At 42.4% G+C, this 23,264-nt stretch overlaps 1 protein-coding gene across 1 annotated transcript; it reads right to left on the bottom strand.

Moving 5' to 3' along the window:
• Positions 1-342: 342 nt before the first annotated feature.
• Positions 343-23,002, bottom strand: TMEM26 (transmembrane protein 26). Its single transcript, XM_028729356.2, has 6 exons — positions 22,607-23,002; positions 16,819-16,897; positions 8,744-8,836; positions 5,446-5,666; positions 2,712-2,788; positions 343-1,889 (listed from the first exon to the last, which is right to left on the bottom strand). Exons 1-6 carry the CDS (start codon positions 22,795-22,797, stop codon positions 1,471-1,473), a joined length of 1,080 nt encoding a protein of 359 aa, XP_028585189.2. The 5' UTR covers positions 22,798-23,002; the 3' UTR covers positions 343-1,470.
• Between the last annotated feature and the right edge of the window lie 262 nt (positions 23,003-23,264).

Raw genomic sequence — 23,264 nt, 5'->3', positions numbered from 1 at the left:
ATCTAGTGACTGGAGGAAATGCAACCCTCAACATTGCTGTTGTTAATAATTCCAGATACACCACAGAGCTACCTTCCCTCTGAGGTGGCTGACTGGAAGGAAGCAATTCCAGAATCTCACTCAAATAAGCCTAACATGACTCAGCACAAAATGTCATTTTTTACAACCATCCTGTATAGCAGAGATGGGGAACCTGTGGCACCAAACCAGAAGCAAACTCAGCTGTGGAAGGGGCTTTGCAAAAAAACAATAACCCAGCATGGCCCTTTGCAAGCCCCCCTCCCCCACTTCACAATATCTAGACAAATGTGGATTTGGGAGTACCTTGAGCAGGAGGAAATGTCTGTGTTATCTGGACATTTATTTATTTTTTTTCTTTGCAAACATTTGTCAAAAAATAAAAATATGTAAGCATGCAACCTTTACAACAGTGATTACAGTACTGAATATTCCACCCCACTTCATTCATATAATCCATTTGCTAATTCAACATTTCTTTTCAAAGTCTGAGGATATGTGAAAAAAACTTTTCACAATTTCATTTGTTGACCAGATCCTGAGGGAAATTCACACAATGCTCACAGAGAACCAGATATGCACTAGATAACTTCAACATCTGGCGTTTCTATCATCAGTTTTCATGCAGACTGTCCATAAAAAATAATTGACTCTTATTGATTGCCCAGCAGTTGGAACCATATTGAGAAGGTAAAAGCTATCACAGATTGGTGGTCTCGTAAAATGACCTGATATTGTGAAAAGGACAAGTACCGGTACCTTTGTATAAAACAACTGCTATAAAATCCTTCAAGGAAGTGAATTTGCTGTGGGGTTAAACCAGGCATGATGTTGATGAAATGCTGAGCAAGATTTTGGGGGAAATGTCTTGCTTGGCTGTTATCTGAAAGAAAGAACTGCATGCTCTTTTCACATTCCTACATGGGGTAAACACCACCATTATTATCGATCTAGTCAAGAGAGGCATAATACTAAAACAGTTCTTGCATTCATTGACTGTGTAATGTTTCCACATCAGATGAGTGGAAGGGATGTGTTATTTCATTCATAAACACTTGCATGCCGTTGTCACAGTTGAAGTGATTCCCCAGAGAGGTAAATAGTTTCTCTACCATACTATAGGCAAATATTCTGATAGCTCAGTGTCTTTAAGAGTCAATAGCGAAGTACTCCAACGCATCACATTTTCTTTAAGTTCTGAAAAACTACCTCTATTTAAATCCCATTAAATAAATATACTGTGGATTTAGTGCCTGCCTACTTAAATCAGTAGGATTGCAACATTTCCATTCAAGCAAGTTTGCTGCTCCAACACTTCCTCTTGCTTCCTAGAATCAAATATTCATCTTGAAGCGGACAGGAAATATATCAGACTGCCTCTGATATGCCAGTCCCCTTTCTATGTAGCCAAGGGAGGAAATGACTGAACATTCATGAAAAAGAGATCTGAGCTCACAAGCCGTCAACGGTGACTGATGAAGAATCCTCCAGAGCAACTGAAGGACGCTCCCTTTCATCGGTATCACAGTTGCTGGGTGGAAGGCTGATAGTGTTGGGCTCACATGGGCAACAGCCAACTCCTCCTTTCCGGCTGTTTGGCCGATTCCGAAGGGAGGCGTGGAAGTCTAATGATAACACTACTAGACGGTATAGTTGTAGCATCACAATTAAGATATTCTTAGCTGTGAAAAAGACCAGCATCTGGTTAATGACTTGGAAATAGCCCATCAGTATCAAGCGCACCACGAGGAAAGGGCCATCTTGAATGAACAAGCTGATGCCAATGTTCCATAGGTCTGCACTGTGTCTGCAAAGAAGCAAACTGAAGACCCTCTTTGAGGAGCCTGGGCGACCGCAGCCAACATGTTGCACTACAAACAAGGAAGACCATTGTTATTATTGCAGTAACATCAAGTGAAGCATCATATGAAGTCCTCATGAACATTCACCGGCATTTTCATGCAAATTTTCTGACTAAGCTTGCATGCAATTTTGCTTAATATACACATTTTTGCAAAGCTAGGTTACCTAATAAAATGATTTTTTGTGTTTTGTTTTCACTAATATGTGATTTTTTTTTCAAAACTGGAGAACTGATTGGAAAATTCAGAGAAGTGTGAATTTTTAAGGGGGGGCAGAGTTTCAACTAGTGTCTTGTTTTGGAAGTGTGTATTAGGTTGGTTCACCTTTAAATGAGAGCTGAATTGAATTTCTCCTGCATCCAAAGCTTTCATTCACAGAAGTGAGATTACATGAGCCAGCAGTTTATAATCTCAGGTGTGGCAACTTCTGTGATTTGCTATCTACAGTGTAGAACTGCTGGTATGCTTTCACTCCCATGTTACATTTCACATGTAAATGCCAGTGTAGAGACTACACTTCTGGGATCTGCAGAAATCCACTTTAGTGCCACATGTGAACTTTGCCATCTCAGCTAAGTGATAGCTTCTTGTAAAGGGCTTTAGACAGATGCCAGCAACCCAGAACTTTTCACAAGACAAGAAGGCAGTTGTTCCCATTGGCTTATGTTACTTTTAAGGAAGTCAGAGTGGCCTAAGCTTCTGGTGGGGGAGGTTAGTCCTTGCTAATCAAGGTTTCAATGGAGAGGGTTTTTTCTTTATTTAGTGGCATGTAGGATAACCCCCTCCTTAAACTCTTGAGTTAAATCCTTGGTATTTGTTACTGTCCCTCACCTGCAAGATCCAGGGGGAACTGCAGCATGCTCCAAGTCCATACGGCTAGGATTGCATACACGACAGCGCGGTTGGTCCTAAAATTAACAAAAATGATTGACATATGTTTAAAAAGCAATCCCTCCAAAGCATATGGAATGCCATCATATTAAAATGCAACCAAGTCCAGCTCATGGGGCTGGGAACTTCTTAGGACCCCTCAATACAGTGGTACCTCGGGTTAAGAACTTAATTCATTCTGGAGGTCCATTCTTAACCTGAAACTGTTCTTAACCTGAAGCACCACTTTAGCTAATGGGGCCTCCTGCTGCCGCTGTGCCACCGCCACACGATTTCTGTTCTCACCCTGAAGCAAAGTTCTTAACCTGAGGTGCTATTTCTGGGTTAGCAGAGTCTGTAACCTGAAGCGTCTGTAACCTGAAGGGTCTGTAACCCGAGGTACCACTGTAGTGTGAAAATTCATGGAATCCAATCCAGGTATAGAAATAATGTTAAGGATATTTTACAAGACCAAAGACCCAATTTTCTCACTTATTAACCAAAACATGCTATAAAACAATTCAGCCTGAAAACAAGACATCCAATTAAGGGTTTGTTTTTTTAAAAAAAATCCAAGCTTCTGTGCATGTTGACAGGACCCATTAGCAAAACTGCAGCCCAAGAGTTTGATTGGCATTTGTGAATTTTATGGCATTCTAGCATGGTTACAGTAATGTCTCCCAGACCCTTGTGCTCAGAATCTCAGGATGAGGAATGACCAAATAATATCCTATGGGCAGCATCCAGCTTCTGGCCTGTATCCTCCTGCCTAGTGCAAAGTGGAAATATAGCTCAGAAACTAATTGGATATGGGGAACCTGTGAGGTGGTGATAAGGCAGTCCATGGTATATGCAGGGGACAAAGCATGTTCTATATAGGTCAGGGCCTGAGATGCCTGAACAAAGGTATAATGCCCCTAATGGTCTCTTATTGCAGACTCCTATGCATGTCTGCTCAGAAGTAAGTTTCGTTGAATTAAACAGGGCTTGCTTCTGAATAGACTTCCATAGGATTGAGCTATCAGCAAGTTCTTTGGAGCTGCTCTGTTTTGCATTTTCCCTTACACACTGGGGCATCTCAGTCCTAGAGGCACATGTAGTGCCTGTTGCAATTTATTAAAATATTTGCACCCCTCCCCTTTTATCAAGCAACAAAAATGCAATAAAGTGCAATACCAAATGGACAATAGAGACAACAATCAAATAACAAATGAAACAATGATATAACAGCAATTAAATTAGTTCTGTAGCTATCTTAGATAGATACTAGCAGCAGTTTCAAATAAAGGTAAAGGTAAAGGGACCCCTGACCATTAGGTCCAGTCGTGACCGACTCTGGGGTTGCGGCGCTCATCTCGCTTTATTGGCCGAGGGAGCCGGCGTACAGCTTCCAGGTCATGTGGCCAGCATGACTAAGCCGCTTCTGGCGAACCAGAGCAGCACACGGAAACGCCGTTTACCTTCCCGCCGGAGCGGTACCTATTTATCTACTTGCACTTCGTGCTTTTGAACTGCTAGGTTGGCAGGAGCTGGGAGCTCATCCCGTCGTGGGGATTCAAACCGCCGACCTTCTGATCGGCAAGTCCTAGGCTCTGTGGTTTAACCCACAGCGCCACCCGCACCCCAGCAGTTTCAAATACGTAGTATCAAATACCCAACTGTGAAATAATGTTTTTGACTAGTGCCCCAAACTCTCCCTGTCTTGAATGTGTTCTTGAGCCAGCCTACGCATTAGACAATGATGTAGCAGCTGATTACTGCTTGGAAGTACTATTATGCATGTTGCAGTGAATGTTCAAAATCAGGAGAATTACTGCATGCAAATATTGCCAAACCCAAATATGTTTTGTGTATGCCTAAAAATTGATTCCTGCTTTGGGAAATCCATGAGTGAGTGCTGACAATAGGGGGCTATCAACATTCCCTGTCTATGACGGGTGCACCCCTGAGATTCCTTATTTTTGTAACATTTCTCTGGGATTGACAGCATTCACATGTGAACGTTTTCATTTCAGATATTTGCTGAATCCAGAATGCTGTAAACCATTGTAATTCAGCAATTCTGGAATGAGACATTTTGCTTAGAAGCAGTACTGCTGAAAAAGGCAGAAAAATGCTGTGTCTAGGAGCCTTTCATATTTAATCAACAGGAAACAAGTTTGTTCCATTACCCTTTGCAGATGTCATTGTTGTGTGCTACAGTATTCCCTCATTCCCACTTCTGCTGTCTGCAGGTACTGATCAGAAGCTAATGACTGAATCTCTATGTAATGCAGATGTTGCATTAGTCTAACATAGGTAAATGGGCAGCGAGATAGAGAAATACACTATCTGTCTTATCACTCCATGCACCTAGTAATGTAGGTATTGCCTCTGAAATCTCACACCGCAATAAATTAGCTGCAGCTAAATCCCATTGAAAGCAAAGGAAGAAGTCAGTTGAGATTAGCTTTTGTAGCATTGCTGTTCGGTAGAACTCAGGAATGCCTAACTTTCTTTTATTGTTATTTAGCTGGATGCCTTTCATTTGCAAAGTGATACAGAACACTGCAATTCTTAAATTCACAAGCCTACTTGGACAAAAATTGCCTCTTCCTATTTATCTGAAGAACATCTTGAATTTTCAGGTGAAGTTCTTCAGGGACTGACATGACCAAGGCCTCCAAAATAATTAGTGTTCTAGCAAATTACCTACCTTACGTTCTCAATTTCCATGGTCTCACTTGTGAATTCAAGTATGTCTGCTGCAGTCCCCACAAACATAAGAAGGAGCTGTGACAACTGGTCCCGGGTGATTTCACCCCCAATGGGAAGAAGCCATCTCCCAATGATAAGCAGCAGTAGAAAGGTCTGGTGGAGACCAAGCATCCAAACTGACTCACACACAGCGGAGATTGTGTTGACAAATTCTATGGCCTGTTGCAAAGAGCCATAAAAACAAGAATCAACATAAGAACTGTGGGAAATATGAACAGATACAGGAGTAGGGATGCGTGATTCGGTCAAGTCCTGTCTCTCATTAGTCCAATCTTTATTACAATTCTCCACATTTCCACATTTTAAATCCTCCCCCCAAATACCAGTATTTTAGTGTGAATACATATTTTTGTAGTGGGGACGCGGGTGGCGCTGTGGGTAAAAGCCTCAGCGCCTAGGGCTTGCCGATCGAAAGGTCGGCGGTTCGAATCCCCGCGGCGGGGTACGCTCCCGCTGCTCGGTCCCAGCGCCTGCCAACCTAGCAGTTCGAAAGCACCCTCGGGTGCAAGTAGATAAATAGGGACCGCTTACTGGTGGGAAGGTAAACAGCGTTTCCGTGTGCTGCGCTGGCTCGCCAGATGCAGCTTGTCACGCTGGCCACGTGACCCGGAAGTGTCTCCGGACAGCGCTGGCCCCCGGCCTCTTAAGTGAGATGGGCGCACAACCCCAGAGTCTGTCAAGACTGGCCCGTATGGGCAGGGGTACCTTTACCTTTACTATATTTTTGTATGCAATTTTGCTTAAAATATACATCTTTGTAAATAAATTTCCCCAAACAACGATGCCTTTAATATGTTATTTTTATTAATAGATGCATTTAGATGCACAACTAACCCTGATATCACTGGATGGAACAAGGTTTTTAGTTGTAACTGCTTTAAGAATGTTTTCAACCGTAATTGCTTTTAGAAAGTTTTAACTCATTTAGAATATTTCTGTTTGTAAATTGTGGGTCTGTTTGCCACCCTGGGCTCCTTGGGGAGTATGTACAAATTACTTGGCTCAGGAACTACATTGCAAAATTCGATGAAGTGCAAATTTTGAAGGACAGCTGTGTTTCATTTCCAATATTGTGCTAATTAGGTAGGTTTGCCTTTAAATGTGAACTGGATCAGATTTCTTCCTCATCCCTATACCTGAAGCAGGATAGACGGTTTTCAGCACTTCTAAAAAACCCAATATGTTGGACTCATCTGAACATTTCAGCAAAAGCTAACCAAAGGAATCTTGTCGGTGTTCTGCCACTAGAGGCCAATTCACATGACTGTTCAGTGCATGGTAGGTGTGGAAGATGAGGTCAGTTCATGTCACCCTGGCCTCATGACAATCTGAATGTAAGATGGGTTGGCTTTTGACAGTTGCATGAACTCTGACAGTCTACAAAGGTGCCTTGTACTGAGTCCATAGGCCCAGCTACCTCAGTATCATCTGCTCTGACCAAGAATGGCTGCTTAAGGTCTCAGGTTGGGGGGTCTTTCTCAGTGATGCTGAAATCCCAGGAATAGAACTTGACATTTGCTCCACCACTAAGAGTAGCCCTCCAGAAATTTTAGGACTACAGTTCCTATCTTCCCAAGGACCAGTGACCTGCCTTAGTACAAAGCAGATTCCTATATTCCTAATCCTGCTTTTTCAAGGTTCCTGATCGTGTGGAGCTCTGCCTAAATAATAATTATAATTATAATTTAGACCCTGCCCATCTGGCTGGGTTTCCCCAGCCACTCTGGGCAGCTTCCAACAAAATATTAAAATACAATAATCTGTTAAACATTAAAAGCTTCCCTAAACAGGGCTGCCTTCAGATGTCTTCTAAAAGTCTGGTAGTTGTTTTTCTCTTTGACATCTGGTGGGAGGGCGTTCCACAGGGTGGGTGACACTACCAAGAAGGCCCTCTGCCTGGTTCTCTGTAACTTGGCTTCTCGCAGCGAGGGAACCACCAGAAGGCCCTCGGCGCTGGATCTCAGTGTCCGGGCAGAAAGATGGAGGTATACTTCAGGTATCCTGGACCGGTATACTGGACCAAGGCCCTTTAGGGCTTTAAAGGTCAGCACCAACACTTTGAATTGTGCTCGGAAACGTACTGGGAGCCAATGTAGGTCTTTCAAGACCAGTGTTATGTGTTCTTGGCAGCTGCTTCCAGTTCAGTGGCCGCTCCCAGATAGGAAGATACACAAAGGAAGATACGCATAGGAAACATGCTTTTTAGTGTGCAGGGGCAGAATCTGCTCCTAGCCGCTTTTGGCTCATTCACTGCATTTGTGGACATTTGAGGGCTATAAAGGGATATGCATCCTGGCAGCACTTCTTGACTTGGTGCCAGAGGTTTGTGGTTCACAGATCCTTGAAATGACCCAGTTTTCTGGACCAAATGCTTTCGGCGTAATATGGCTTGAATGGAAAGAGATATTTGTTTGCTTTCACCTCAACACAAAGTAAAGAATTTACTTCTTCATCCTGGGGAAAGGGGGGTTGCAAATAAGCCTGCAGCATTTCTAATTACAATCATCTTGGCTAAAGAGGGATATAAGGACAGATATAAAACCCAGCCTAGCCAACTCTGATACACACTTTATTCCATTTTATAATACATATTATAGATAGTGCCTTGATAATGCCAAGGAAGTAATTTGCTAAACATAGAAATGGATTAATAATGTGAGGAAGCTATATTGTTATTGCCACAAATGTTGAAGGGGGGAAACCCTAGACCAGGCATGGCCAAATTTGGCCCTCCAGATGTTTTGGGACTACAACTCCCATCATCCCTAGCTAACAGGACCAGTGGTCAGGGATGATGGGAATTGTAGTCCCAAAACATCTGGACAATAATTAGTGGAAATAAGCATACAGTACTTCAAACCATTGTTTATGAAGCTGGCTTGTTTTCACTAATCGGAGTTAAGATTAACCACAGTTGAATCACTATAAACTGTGATTAATCTAAAAAGAAGTGGAAGCATGGTCTCTTTAGGGTTGTACCAGAGGATGAGCATGTGACTTCAAGGGGAGGTTTGGCTCATTCTTGTAATACTAAACCCTTGAGATATTGCATTTGTGTGACATTATCTGCCACAGCGTCATTGCACAACTTAAGGACACTCTTTTAAAAGTAGGTGTCTTAGAAGACCTCACAACTGATAATACAACACAGTTCGCAGTAGTAGAATTCAAGATAGTTCAGACACCAACATTTCAAGAATTAAGTAGATGCTGTCATTTCATGAGACCCTGCTTACCGTTCCTATTATGGGACCATCTATGGCCTTGCTTTGATAAGCAGGTTCATATTTTGGAGTGAATGGCCGCATATCCGATTCATTATGGCAAGCCTGCAATAAAAATTCAATTCAGGAGATAAATCAGTCTCTAATTCTGTATAGACATTATTTAAAATAACCCATATTGCTTAACACTGCTGTAATGTGTGGACCCTCCTACACTGTTCAGGTAACATGAGAAACCCCAGAACATGTGGAAAGAGTCCAAATGGCAGCATTGTCCCAGTTTCGAAATGATCCACACTGGGGTGGGAGGAGCAACAGCATAGGCTCCTCCTCTCTCCAGGCTTCTCAGATTACAGGCAGGAAGGAGCTCATCTGGCACACACATGATGTAAGAAGGGCCCCTGTGAATATCTTCAGAACAGCAACTGACAAACAATATCTTTTATTGCATAAAGATTGTGAGGAAAGGCAAGGGAGGTAAACCTTAAAAAGCATTTGAATGCAGGGCAGCAATCCTTCTGCACCAAAAAAAAAGGATGTGTGGTTGAAAACTGAATTTGACTCTCATTGACTTGTTCATTATTTAACTGGAGGAGACCATTAAAAACATCTAAAGTGGAAAACTGGATGAGGTTTTTTAAAGAGTGGCTGGAGAAACCAAGCCAGATGGGCGGGGTAGAAATAATAAATTATTATTATAACCTATCTTCCTAACAATCTCTCATTTCAGGCCAATAAGAAGCTCATTCTGGAATTTTTGACTGAGATGCAAGCAACAGAATATTGTGTTCCTCTCACATTTCTTTCAATGAAGAGCAGATATATGTCTCTTATCTCTCTCACCCTTTCACATTTGCATGCAGTATGCTTCGAAAGTAAGGCAGATGTCAAAAACTGAGAGACCTCGGCTGCAATCCTATGCACACTTTTCTAGAAGTAAGGCCCATTGAGTATTGGAGGCCTTTGCTTCTGATTAAACGTGCAGAACTTTGGGCTGTTAAGTTGTGACCAAGAAGTTTCTGGTTCAGATCTCCCTTCTGCCATAGATTCATTAGGATAACCTTAAGCAAGCCTCAGTCTCTACTCCTCATTTGCAATAACGGGATAATAAATACTGATCAAATTTACAAGGTGGTTGTAAAGATTAATGATGTAATATATGCACAGCATTATGAACTCTCTGATTGCTGCATACTGAGTTGTTTTATTTTACCAAAGTATCCATTGGTTTTCAGCTGGAAACCTGAAATTTCATTCAGCTACTCACAGGCGTACCTCACACCACTTTACGAAACACAGATTATATTGTAAACTGAACACAACGGATGAGTGAAGTTAGGGCACTGGGGCCCCCATATTTTGTATATTAAAAGACTGTGAATCCTCTCAGACATAGGAGCCAACTCCTAGGGGCTGAGGTCCCTTCAGCCCCACCCCCATAAAATATTTGAGGGGTCCCTTCCCTAAAGTTGATGGACATTGCCATTCAAATAGTGTGCATGTGCCATGTCTTGTGATTGATTATGTGGGGCATGGCTTACCTCCCCACCACAAAATATTTTATTCAAATTGGCACCCCAGATAACAGCCAAGGCTTTAAGGGGAACCAGGGACTAGGATTGGGCAGGCATGACACCTGCTATACCACCTTGGGTTGAGCAAATGTACTCTCCTATCTCTCTCTCTCTCTCTCTCTCTCTCTCTCTCTCTCTCTCTCTCTCTCTCATCTATCTATCTATCTATCTATCTATCTATCTATCATCATCTATCTATCTATCTATCTATCTATCATCTATCATCTATCATCTATCATCTATCATCTATCTATCATCTATCTATCTATCTATCTATCTATCATCTATCTATCTATCTATCATCTATCTATCTATAATCTATCTATCTATCTATCATCTATCTATCTCTGAATGAATGTAATTCTGTGATTCTCAAATACTTTGAGACCTACATCTGCTGATCAGCTTCAAACAGGTTTGTGAAAGTACACCTGGCCATGTAGACATTTTGATCTTGCTTCAGGAAGAAGATTATTTGATTTCTCTCTCTGCACTCAGACTTTTCAAGTCAAAACAGGCATTTTGAGGCATGAAGGTCTGTCTCTCCTTGTATCCTCACAAATGTGCCATGGTTAGGTTTTTTAACAAAGCAACATTTAATTTAATCTCCCCTTTATTTCCTTCTATATTTAGAACTGCTGCCAGCAGACTGAGATTTTCTGCTACGACAGGGTCAAAGGTAAGCTTCAATTTCAGTGCACATTCTCATGTCAAGAGGGAATTACAATACATGTTTTATATTTGCTTTGCTTGTAAACTCCAGAGATAACGAGTGTCAATTGTGTTGTTGGAAGGAGTCTCCGGTTCTCTGGAACTGCCTTTTGTTTTAGCCACATATAAGAAAAGTTGTAGTCATTGTGGACCTCAAACTAGTTATGGCATTAAATGTGTATTTGCATTCAAAGTACATTTTAAAAAAGGAAAAAACTGACTATTAACAGTATCAGCACAAACATGAAGAAAGAAATTAACCAATTCATCTCCTGTTACAGTCGTGAGGAAAATTCCTCCTCTAAAGCTAGTGTTCGCCTTGGAAGAAAATTCCCCACTGGTGCGGATTTGCATTCTTAAAAACCTATTGATGCAATCTGGCTGTTTGAAAAACCTGCATCTTACTTTCACACACACACACACATTTAATGCCATGCAGTTCTCCCATAGCTATGCAACGAAACACTTGGAATGAAGTCAAGACTGCAATTGCTTTACCAGAAACAAAGCAGTCCTATAATTGCTAGTTACCTCTTGGAACATGTTTTACAATGTGAGATTTTGTGTGTGTATATATATATCACAGCTGTGTACATAATGGCCTGGTTTGCACATCACCCTAAGTGAATCTCAGCTTATAGAGAATGTGTGAGCATGTGGGCTCTGAGAGAGGTTTGCAACCACTTTGCTCCTTTCTGGCCTTTTGACTGCTGTGCCGCACTGAGCTAAGCCAATGTTTGCCTCACTGTGTATCTGAAGTTATGGTTAAGCTCTCGCCTTACTAACCATCCTGCTCAGCCCTGCCAACTGCTGCTGAGGAGAGAGCTTAACCACAAGTCCCATTTGGATAGCCTGCAAAACCATGGCGTTGCTCAGCGCAACATGGCAGCCAAAAAAGGACCAAAGAGGTTGCAGGTTCATCTCTGAGAGTCCGCACACTCACATGTTGATGTTAAACCATGGTTTGGGTTAGTGTGGTGTGCAAAAACCTGGCTACCTTTAACAAAGTGCACTGCAAGATAAAACTGAACTGTTTGGCCCTCTTCAGATGTTACTCAGGGGGGAGAATTCTCGTAGATAGAAGGAGTGAGGTTGTGCTGCCGAGTTAGCCTGCCCCAGGAAGTTCCTGTGCTGAGTGGGAACATCTGAAGAGAAACCTCTATGTACAAGAATAGTTGTGTGTGGCATGGGGCTAGCTCAAACCTGCAGCCTAACCAGCACAAACCCACTCCAGCTTCAACATGGGAGAGCCTTCCATACTTGAAAAGAACTTAAAAGTAACTGCTTTATTTTACTGAAATGAGATGCTTATTATTCATCTCTCTTGCTCTCTTCCAGTTATGCAGTCGACTTGATTCATTCATGAGGTTATAAAAACGTGGCCTTTTCTTTTTTATTATTAATAATATGACAGATGAATTTTTAAACGTACAATAAATGGACTTTGCATGCACAATGGAAATATCCCAAACCACAATTTTTAGAATAAACCAAACTCCCCTGCAGTAATGCATGAAAAACCAAGCCCTTATCAAAAGCAAATGAAGACCATTTTACCTGGGAAAGATTCAGCAATTCTTCCAGCTTTTCTGAATTCAATAAGCTGTACATTTTTCTATAACTGCCATACCCAACACTCTGTTTAGCCTATTTCTAACATCTGGCACCACTGGACACTTTAAGAATCTGGATATATATATATATATATATATATATATATATATATATATATATATATATATATATGCTTTCGTAGATTTTCACGGGTACAGGAATGCAGGTTTTGGTGTCCTCGGGTGTCTTCCCGTGTAAAAGTTGGGGTGTCTAGGCGACGTTTCGACGAGGTCTCACTCGTCATCTTCAGGCTGGTGCTTTCGGCTTCTTGTTACTGGAACAGAGCAGGATCTCAGTGTTTGAGTTCCTATAAATACTGTTGAGGAGGTGTGGTGTATAGCCTCCAATGTTCTGGGCAGAGAGGAAGTTCCCAGGCTAGTGTGCCTTTTCTTCTTTTGTTCCTTAATTGCTTGAGGGATATCTTGAGTGATTTCTTGAGTGATATCCTGAGTACCACTTAGGTGGGTCATTAGGTGTGGATTAGTTGCTAAAGCCTTTGTGTCTTGACCTCTTGAACTTTGTGAAGAGTTTTTCTGAGAAGATGGCTGTACTGCACTTAGTTGTGCTCTGGCTTGGCTTCGTGTATAGGAGCGAGCTGTGGTATATAAGCTTCCACTAATATGTGTTGTACAGAATCCTGATTTTCCTTTCCAACAGGTGTAGCATTTTCTGGCCAATTTTGGCCCCTTAACTGCATACATTTCCAGAAGGCTTTGTAGGGGAAAGTAGCATGAAAAGTGTCCAAGAATAACAACCATTCAATATTGCATGCTATTACAATACTGTATTTTTGCCTTGATTTCAAAAGATGTTACTCAATAGATGCTGATGTCTTAGAAAATGCTTGCTCTATTGACGTTGATGACTGGTGACCCACATGTACTAAAAGCAGCCCAGTTGCATACCCCTCAACTGTCCTAAATTGAGCAGCATATCCTGGAATTAAAGAAGCCATCTCAGCTTCTGATTGGGTCCTGGCATGTCCCATTTTGTAGTCCAGTGCTCTGGCATGAGACAGCTGGCTCGTGACAACTGACCAGAAGATGCTCATCTTTTGGGCTTCTGCTCTCGCACGAGTCAGTTAGCGCCCGTGAGACCTCAGGATCAAAAAACAAGCATCCTGATTTTGATCAGCGGGATCTTGGAGGTTACACATTCGTGAAGGCTGGGCACTAATGTCTAGAACAGTGGTGGGTAACTCTTTTCAGGTCAACAACTGCATTGTCATGGTGGGGCAGCTTTCAGGGGTCAGCAGACCCATACACAATCATACATCCTTAAGGTGCACACAGGCTCATACACAATCACATACCCATACAAAATCACACAAACAAAGCTATTTCCCATGGAAATAGAGGCATAAGTTTAATTCTTAGTACCTCCACTCAAGTTTCACCTTCCATTTTCTCTAGAAAAAAACAAGTTTGTAAAAAGCTTTTTAAAAAAATTGCAGCATCCTATGTCTTTATAACATTATAAGATACCAGTGGGGTGTACAGGAAATTAAAATTAAGAATAAGAGACACTGGACAATAATTCAAAATTTCATTCAGAACAGGCTTGAGTAATTTAACCATGCATCTAAAGAGTAGATCGCTGGACCTTGGCGCTCCCCACTGAGCAGCTGATCAATGGAGGTCACCCAAAGGGCTGGATGAAATCTAGCTGCAGGCACATCTGGCCTGTCCCCACCCTTGGACCTCAAGATGCTTGCTCAGGTGCCTTCGGTAGCTGGCTGTTTTCTTCTGTTCAACCTATAGGCAGCTATTCATTACATCACATATTCGTAGAAGTCAGTTGATGCATGCACTTCAGGTTTGCTGAATCAACATATTTCTTAATTCCTCAAGTTTCTTAATCATGTTAGGTTCCTGAACAATTTACAAAACAGAAGACCAGCTGAACTTGAAAACATTCCATAAATATATTATATAGCTAGGTCTGCGATTCTAAGCACACCTATTTGGAACTAAATGCCGTTGAATGCATCGGGACAGGTTTCAAAGGAACCATGCCTGTGATATGACTGTAGACAGGGGCGGACTTTGGTATTTCAAATTTCAGCAGCTCCCTCTCCCACCTCTTGCCTTCCTTTCTGCTCAATTTATTACGTCATAGTTGCAACGCCCTGCAACACCCCCTAGGCCGCACTTCCCTAAATCTGCCTCTGCTGTAGATCTCCTGTGGACAGAGTTGAACAACTCTCTACATGTGTTCTTCGGGTCTCTGGACAAACTGTAATATATAATACAGTGGTACCTCGGGTTAAGTACTTAATTCATTCTGGAAGTCCGTACTTAACCTGAAACTGTTCTTAACCTGAAGCACCACTTTAGCTAATGGGGCCTCCTGCTGCTGCCGTGCCGCCGGAGCACGATTTCTGTTCTCATCCTGAAGCAAAGTTCTTAACCTGAAGCACTTTTTCTGGGTTAGCGGAGTCTGTAACCTGAAGCGTATGTAACCTGAAGCGTATGTAACCCGAGGTATGCTTAAATAGTTCTTTATAATATATCATTCAGTCATTCATGACTTATAGCATAACCCAATGGATATTTATACAGAAGTATGGCTGTGTACACAGCATACATTTAAACATGTGACTTTCTCCAAAGAATCCTGGGATCTGTAGTTTGTTTAGACTGCTGGGAATTGTAGCTTTGCAAAGAGTAAACTACTGTTGTAAGGATTCTTTGGAAGAAGCCATGGGCTTGAAATGTGTTTTAATGGCATTGTGTGTACACATCCTGGACATAAGTCCCACTGAGTTCTGTAGAGCTTGCTCCTCAATAAGTGTACATAAGTTTGTTCTGTTAGACTGCAATTCTGTGCACACTTGTCTAGGAATAAGCCTCATTCCACACTGTGGAGCTTATTTCTGAATCAACAGTCGTTAGGTTGTGCTTGAATTTTCCTGTTTGTGTGACCTTGATGTACTGGTCCGAACATTGATATAATGCCATGCAACTGTGTATACTGCGATTTACTGAAGTACTGAATGTCAAGTGTAAATGAGCCGTGGCAATGAGCAAGGAAAATGACATTAATATAATCGTAGTCGGTCATGTGTAATAAAGCAAGAAAAGGAGAAATGTAAATGGAGCACAAATTGCAATGTTTAATGGGATTCTAAGTAGTGATAGTGCATGAAAATCTCTCAGCAATGTCTAACATACTACCAAGAGACGGACTGTGATTTCAGTGACATCATAACACTTATGCACAGATGTCTTTCTGGGTTGGTAACCCTCTTAATTAATTCCACATGCAGCAGGAGGTTAACTCCTGCAACCAGGGACTGAAGTTGTTTCTTCTCATGCACTGCCTATAACACTAGCAAGCTATTAGAAATATTTAAATTTTCCCCTTTACTACACATAGAGTTCCATCTTATAACTATGATTGCGTATAATAGGTGGAAAATGAAAAATTCTATAATCCAGATTCGGTAATAAAACTAATAAAAGCTGGCCTTTGTTGCCCATGTAAGAAATGCAACACAAGCCAGTTTGTACAATCTCTCTTAATTTCCATCACTTACAGTGCAATCCTGTGGATGTCTGCTCAGTCAAAGTAATCCCTATGCAGATCAATGGGACTTACTTCCAGGTAAGCGGGGAACCTGTTGCCCTGCAGATGCAGACTCTGACTTCTGGATTATGGGATCCCCATCACTGGCATATAGGATTGTAGAGTCTTATTTGGCTGAATCCAAGCTTAATTATTTGCATGATTTATTATGGGGTTTCTTAACGGTGTATCAATAAATTATTCGCTTCACTTATTAATTGCTTCCTACAAGGCTTGTTGAATGAGGAAAGTCTTCAAGAGATGCCAGAAAGGACAACAGAGATGGCCTGAGTCTGATATGTGATGGGAGGCAATTCGAAACAACAGGGGCCACCACAGTAAAGGCCTGACCCCAAAATCATACAGAATGGACTTCCTGGTAAGATGGTATCTGCATGACGCCCTCTCTTGCCGACCGCAGCTATTTGTTGGGTATATAAATATATAAATACAAGTGTTCTGTGTTGGGGGCTGACGTTTCAATACCTCAGGTAGAAAATTCAAATCACACCCTTTAATGGTGCCCAAATTTAGCTGCCTGAAGCAGCTTGGCTCACACCCCCCCCCCCCCCGCCTGTACACCCACCCATCGCCATCATATGCTGTAGGAAAGAACAATACCTGACTCCCAAAATGAAGCTCCAGAAGCCACAGTGAAGGGACTATGCTAATCAGGTAGATGAATATTGCTGGGGAAAACCTGGGAAGGAATAAAAAGAAACTGGATTTACCAAGCTTAGCCAGAATTGCACAGTCTATCATTTTCTTCTGTCAAAACAATGAAGTGATGGGTTGGATAAATATTATGTGACGCCATGTGGAAGAAAAAGAAACGGGGATTCCGTTCTGTTTTGAACGATACTCAATGGTATTATTCCCGCCCCCCCCCCAAATATATTGTTGAAACTCTGATTTTCAGGAGGGTTTGTATGCCAAATGCTCCCCTACTTTTTGAAGTGGTGGCTGGGGCTGCATCTTCAGACAACAACAACAGCAGCAATTCTGAGGCTCATAAAACAACAACAACAACACATTATTGTTCTGCTTACCCCCACTTTTCTGAGCAGTGAGGAGTTCTAGGAATACAGAACCTACTTGAGTTTCTTTTTCATTGGAAAGAGATCACTAGTATTGCCACAGAGCCACCCACACTGATCATCTGACACACAGAAATATGACAGGAAACCTGTGACAATAATTCTGGTATGCACTTCTGGTTCAATCTTTTCTTCGAATGTGGTTTTATTTTGGGTTTAACTGCTTTGATGTAATCTTTAGCACTGATGGTTTACCCAATGCTTTTCCAAGTTCGATTTACATTTACAGTGGTACCTCGGGTTAAGTACTTAATTCGTTCCGGAGGTCCGTTATTAACCAGAAACTGTTCTTAACCTGAAGCACCACTTTAGCTAATGGAGCCTCCTGCTGCTGCCGCACTGCCGGGACACAATTTCTGTTCTCACCCTGAAGCAAAGTTCTTAACCTGAAGCACTATTTCTGGGTTAGCGGAGTCTGTAACCTGAAGCGTATGTAACCTGAAGTGTATGTAACCTGAGGTACCACTGTACTTTCTGAGCTGCCCTGGCCTTTGGCTATGACTGTACATTTAAAGCACACGACTCTCCCCCCTCCCCCCCCGACACATGGGAACTGTAGTTTGTTAAAGGTGCTGGAAATTGTGATGGGTAAACTACGGTTCTCCAGATTCTCTGGGGAAGCCATGCAATTTGAATGTTTGGATATACGCAGTCTTTTAGAAAACAGTTTATGAATGAATGAACTAGCCCTTGCTCCCACAAGTCAGCCAGACCCGCTCTCTGTGGTATACTACCTCCATTGTCCATTGTCAATGCCCTCTGTCACCACCCGAGCCCTTACTAAACCTTTTCAGCCAAATTTTGGAAGCAAATTTTTGAATCAGCATGTGCAAAATATCTTCAATGTAGCATACACAAAGGAAAAGTCCCAGTCAAACTGAACTGCCAACTCTGTAAGTTCTTTATGCTACTTCTCTACCGCTGCTTAGAAACTACAGTAATTCAGCAGTATATAGGTAGCTTAAATAATAAAATACAGTGGTACTTTGGTTTGCATACGTTTTGGATTACAAACACATCAAACCCAGAAGTGTGTATCCCGGTTTGCAACCCTTTTTTGGATTACAACCCATTTTTTTTGGATTACGAACAAATTTTTTTTCGGAGGCCCCATTGGTGAAAGCGCACCTTGGGTTACAACCTGTTTTGGTTTACAAACAGACCTCGGAACGGATTATGGTTGTAAATCTAGGTACCACTGTACTGTGTTTGCTATCATGATCAAGGCTGCTGCTCTTTTTTTAAACTTCCAAATTGCTGTAACATCCCTGTTCTTTCTTTCTTTTTGATCACTTACTATATCATTGTTCCTACGAATGGATTTTCTCTCCAGCCTTTCAATAAGGAAGCCATGCAACTTGTTTCCCTCTGATTGCTGCAATATAAAGCAGGTGTCCAAGCTGAGAAGCAATTGTGGCGGGGAACTCACTCTGCACTGGATGTCGGCTTCCCCACTAGGATTTCAGTGTATGAAAAATTCTTCCAGCTGGCCAGGGACCAATGCTGATCTAATGAAGTTGTCTTCAGCCAACTGACTTTGGCTCAAGCTATCTCTTCAAAAGAAGACATCTTGAGGAAACATTCTTGGCCAGCCGCACTATATTCTTTCCTCCCAGTGTCTGTCATTAAGAACTAATTCATCACCATCTCTCCAGCCTTTTCGTTAAGCAATAAGAAAGGCATATATCTTTATTTGCAATTAGCGAAAGGTCAGTCGCGATGCTGCATGCGGAGGTGAAGGGGGGGCCCATATGTCAGAGGGAAGACCCAGAGTAAAGAGGGATACTGCGTCCTTTTTGGTTGTAACAGGTTGGTTTTGTTGCTAGCAAAATAGTACCTGAAGTGCAGCATGTTATTTTTTCCCCATATGAGTGAATGGTACCCATTTATATGGCAGATTCTTTAAAAGGGATTCTCAGAAAGACTGTTGGATTGAGGGTTACACCCATCTGTTGTCTCTTGTTCTCCAGTTTCTTAGAGACAGCAGGGTCTTCCTCAAGCCTTTCTTTTTCAGGAAGTTGTAGCTGTGGTCTGCCAGGACTGACAGCCACTGGTTTCAGGCCAGAACAAGTTGGGCTCTGAGGGAGAGGGAGCAGTGGGAGGTATGCTCTAGGAAGATAAGGCAGGCAAGAACCAACATCCCAGGTGGGACTCAGAAGGGAAGAGGTGAGGGTCGCAAGCCTCTGGTTGGCCTAGGCCAGTTGACCTTACCTTTACCTTTACCTTTACCTTTACCTTTACCTTTACCTTTACCTTTACCTTTACCTTTACCATACCATAGACATGCAGGCCAACTGGCTTGAAGAAGGACAGTTTCATGGGCTCCAGTTGGCCTGCATGTCTATGGTATGGTAAAGGTAAAGGTAAAATGCATGTGGGGTGCTACAAATAGCAGGGTTTTTGCTACAAAACAATTACAAAACTTTGGCACCAGTTTCAAGGGGATCCCAGATTTTGGGGTTTGTAGGTAATGAAGCTCACATACCCTTCTCCCCAAGATTGACTCTGCTGTCTTTCTCTGTTTGGGAGTCATGTTCTCTTGCCAAATCCTGCCTACTTTTGCCAGGAGCTCAGGCAGCTCCTTGATATCGCCCTGCAGTGCCATTCCAGATTTTTCTGAGTTGGGTGGTAGGCCAAGGTTCTCAAGGCCACCCTTGAATATTTTCAAGATTAAACTGCAGAAAATCTGTACACTAATGAGCATAAATTATAGCACTGGAAAGTCTCCCTTTTTCTTTTGTGAGCAAAGAGATTTGTGCCTTCGATATGCATACCCAACTCATAAGAATGGTAATTTGGCATAATAAAAACCCTGCAGAAACTTCCCCTTCCCCACAGGAGTTTCCTCCTTGGATCCTGTGAAGGTTCTGCAGAAGACCTATGAAGTTCCAAGGTGAAGCCTTCACGGCTGGGACTGCCTCATCACAAGTAGCAGTCCAGCTCCTCACCTCTGCTTAAATTCATCACAGGACCACATCGTGGGTGCACAGAAGCGGACAGAGAGATGTGCATGTTCTATCAGACAAACAATTGTCTGTCATGTGGATTTGATAAACCAACACAGGGCTAGTTTCCAAAGATACACCCAAGTAATATGAAACTCTTTTCATTTTTGGGGAGTGAAGTCAGAGAGCCAAAGCATCAGCTGATGACATGACATATGCATCACTGGCAAGTACTTCTGTACACATTTCACTGTGGCTTGAAAAAGGACAGTTTAATGGGCTCACAAGCCCTAGGTTTTCCCCTTTGGCGTGAATGAGAAAACAAAAAACTTTGCTTAGGAAAAAAGCAAACTGGACTAGGAATCACATAGTCAAAAAAGAAAACCTCCTAGTAGGGATGGAAGAATCTGTCCATTGTAGTTCTATCCATTTCTCATTTTTTCCCAGTCTGAAATTCAGTTCTCCATATTTCTGCATGAAATCCTTACGAAAGTTCTTCAGTACTATATTGTGAATTTCTACTAATAAAAACATTTTGTGGGCTGTTTTAACTAACATGCACATTTTTACAAGCGAATTCTAATAATAACAATGCATTTTTGTATATTGTGTTCATTAATATGTTCATTTTAATGCACATTTCCCACGAATAGGCACATTTTGTGAAACATTGTAGAGCTGCACCACAAAATACAGATAATTGTGATTTTTTAAGGATGGCTATGTTTCAGTTCTCATCTTCTTTCAGAAAGTAGAAATTTGATAGATTTGGCTGTAAATGTGAACCAGATTTCTCTTGCAACCCTACCCAAAGGTAGTATTCTCATATTGGCTTGCCTCAAGAAATCATGGAGATGTTTAACTGAGCCAGTTCACATAGTTTGTGGTTGAGAAATCAAGAGATGGGGAAGCTTGTGTGAAATGGCCCCCTCTCCATCTTGTGTGAAATGGCCCCCTTATTTGTATGTGTATTTCCATAAACAAAGCAACTGGTGATTGTGTGATTCCCCCTTAGGTCAGAGTTGGAGCTTGTTGCGGCTTATGACCTGCTAGATGAAATCCAGTGAAGTCAGAGGGGGGCAAAGATGCCATACCTTTCACCATGGTGAGAAAGAAGAACCAGCCTTCACAAAGGTAGGCTGCTACACTGTTAGAAGTTTGGCACAAGCTAGCTTTAGGTGTGTGGTTTGGCTGAGCCTAGATTTGTTAACAGATCTTACTGCCTTTTTCTCTTTTAACCATGCCATCGTTTGTAAAACTGCCTGAAAGGATCTGCTGCTGGAAGTTGCATTCCATACATGTCGTAATGCATGTAACCGTTTCTCTAGACTACGCGGCATTGCCAAATCATTGCTTCTCTGGAAAGACCGCCTTCCTTGCATTTTCTGAGTTGTGAAATGAACAGAGGATGCTCGGTGCAATTGCACTGGATCCTCCACAGTGCTCCAAGCAAAAGTGTACACTAAGGCGACTCTTCAATTAATCACTTCAAGATTTCCAAAGCAAGGGAAGTGTCTTGGTTGAAAAAGTCTGGAGTTGCACAGAACGCTGGGGAGGCAATCCGTACGTTTCTTTATTTTGCTGACTCTACATTTCCCCGTTGGCTCTCACTTGCCTTTGTTGCAACGGGGCACAGTGTCTTATAATACATGAAGAAATCAACTCCTATGGGAACTGTGGATCAATACCAGTCATATGTCATAGCAGGAGGAGAGGATCATTTTAGCCACAGTCTGATTTATACCGAATTCTACAAACCCACTGTGTTGCTAAAACTTTGACCCCCATATAAACTTGCCACCTGATAAGCTATTGCTCAAATGAACTCAAGCCTTCTGTCTGCACACACTTTTTTTTTTTTTTTTGCTGGACTTGTTGCTTCTTTGGCAAGCGCCCCCCCCCCCGCCCCCTGCAGCACAGGCATTGGTGCTTCTCCTCTGCCTCACGCTTTGTGTCGTCCCGATTTGCCACCCTTCTTGCTCTCTGTGGCGAAATGCAAAGAGCTGTGGTGTCCCCTTAGTTGCTTAGCCTTCCCAACCAGCAATAAAGACAAGCAAGTGCTTCTGAACCTGAGTCAGAAAGTGCTGCAGCATTTCCGTTGCTTTTCCAGGAGAAAGTTTGATTCAGAAAAACCTTGTTCAAAAGAAGAGAGAGAGAGAACGAAAGAAAAGAAGGAAGGAAGGAAACTCTATTGAATTAGAATGGGACAAGCTGGAGGGCTGGGGATGGAGTTTGGGGGAGGGGACGATAAACCGTTGCAAAAGACAAAGGCTGTAAGCTCTAATAAGAGCCCGGTTCAACGATGCTGATAGGAAGCAGATGTAAAGAAACAGGCGGGCAGAGAGAGACCAGGAGAGAATTGCTTACCATTTGTAGCCTCTGCCTTGCTTAAACTTGAGTGTGAGCACTGTTTCTATGCAGAGCGGGAGATTGAGCAATGCCAGCAGCCAGTATTTGGGCTCCTCCATAACTTTGGTCACTCTCCAGACTCCAAGCAGGGAGTGCAAGGCAAAAAGCAGCCGAGTCGCCAGGGCATTGAGCAGCACCAGCAGTTCCATCCTGAGTTGAGCTTCCCTCTCTTTCCCCGCCTCCTCCTCCTCTCTTCCAGCACCAAAAGGGACCTTGGTGCCTGTGAGTAGCAAAAGGGGGAGAGTCACACTGGATGCTCTATGTGACGGGCAGAACTTTCCTCTTGTTCCATCTCCACAAAGGGGCCCATTATAACAAAAAGAAACAGCCTTGTCCCTCCCCCAGACTTCCTGAAAACTCTCTGAGAGAAGGGGGGGGGGGAGGGAATCAAAACCAGACGGCAAGATTTGCAGTGTCAAATGCAGGACCCGGAAAGATGGACCTCTCAGGAACTGTGGCTGGCTAACTTCACCAGGAACCTGGCCACAAATGTGCATTTTTTAATTTTTAAATGGGCTATCTTTTCTGCTGCCTTTATATCAGCACCACATTTTGCCAATTGCTCTTGAGTTCAACAGAGAGAAGAAGTGAGAAAAATTGCCTGTCCGTTACCCAG

Source organism: Podarcis muralis, chromosome 6 (assembly GCF_964188315.1).
Source record: "Podarcis muralis chromosome 6, rPodMur119.hap1.1, whole genome shotgun sequence".
NCBI classification, from domain to species: Eukaryota; Metazoa; Chordata; class Lepidosauria; order Squamata; family Lacertidae; genus Podarcis; species Podarcis muralis.
The sequence above is the reverse complement of the archived record's forward strand: the minus strand, read 5'-3'. Positions and strand labels throughout refer to the sequence as shown.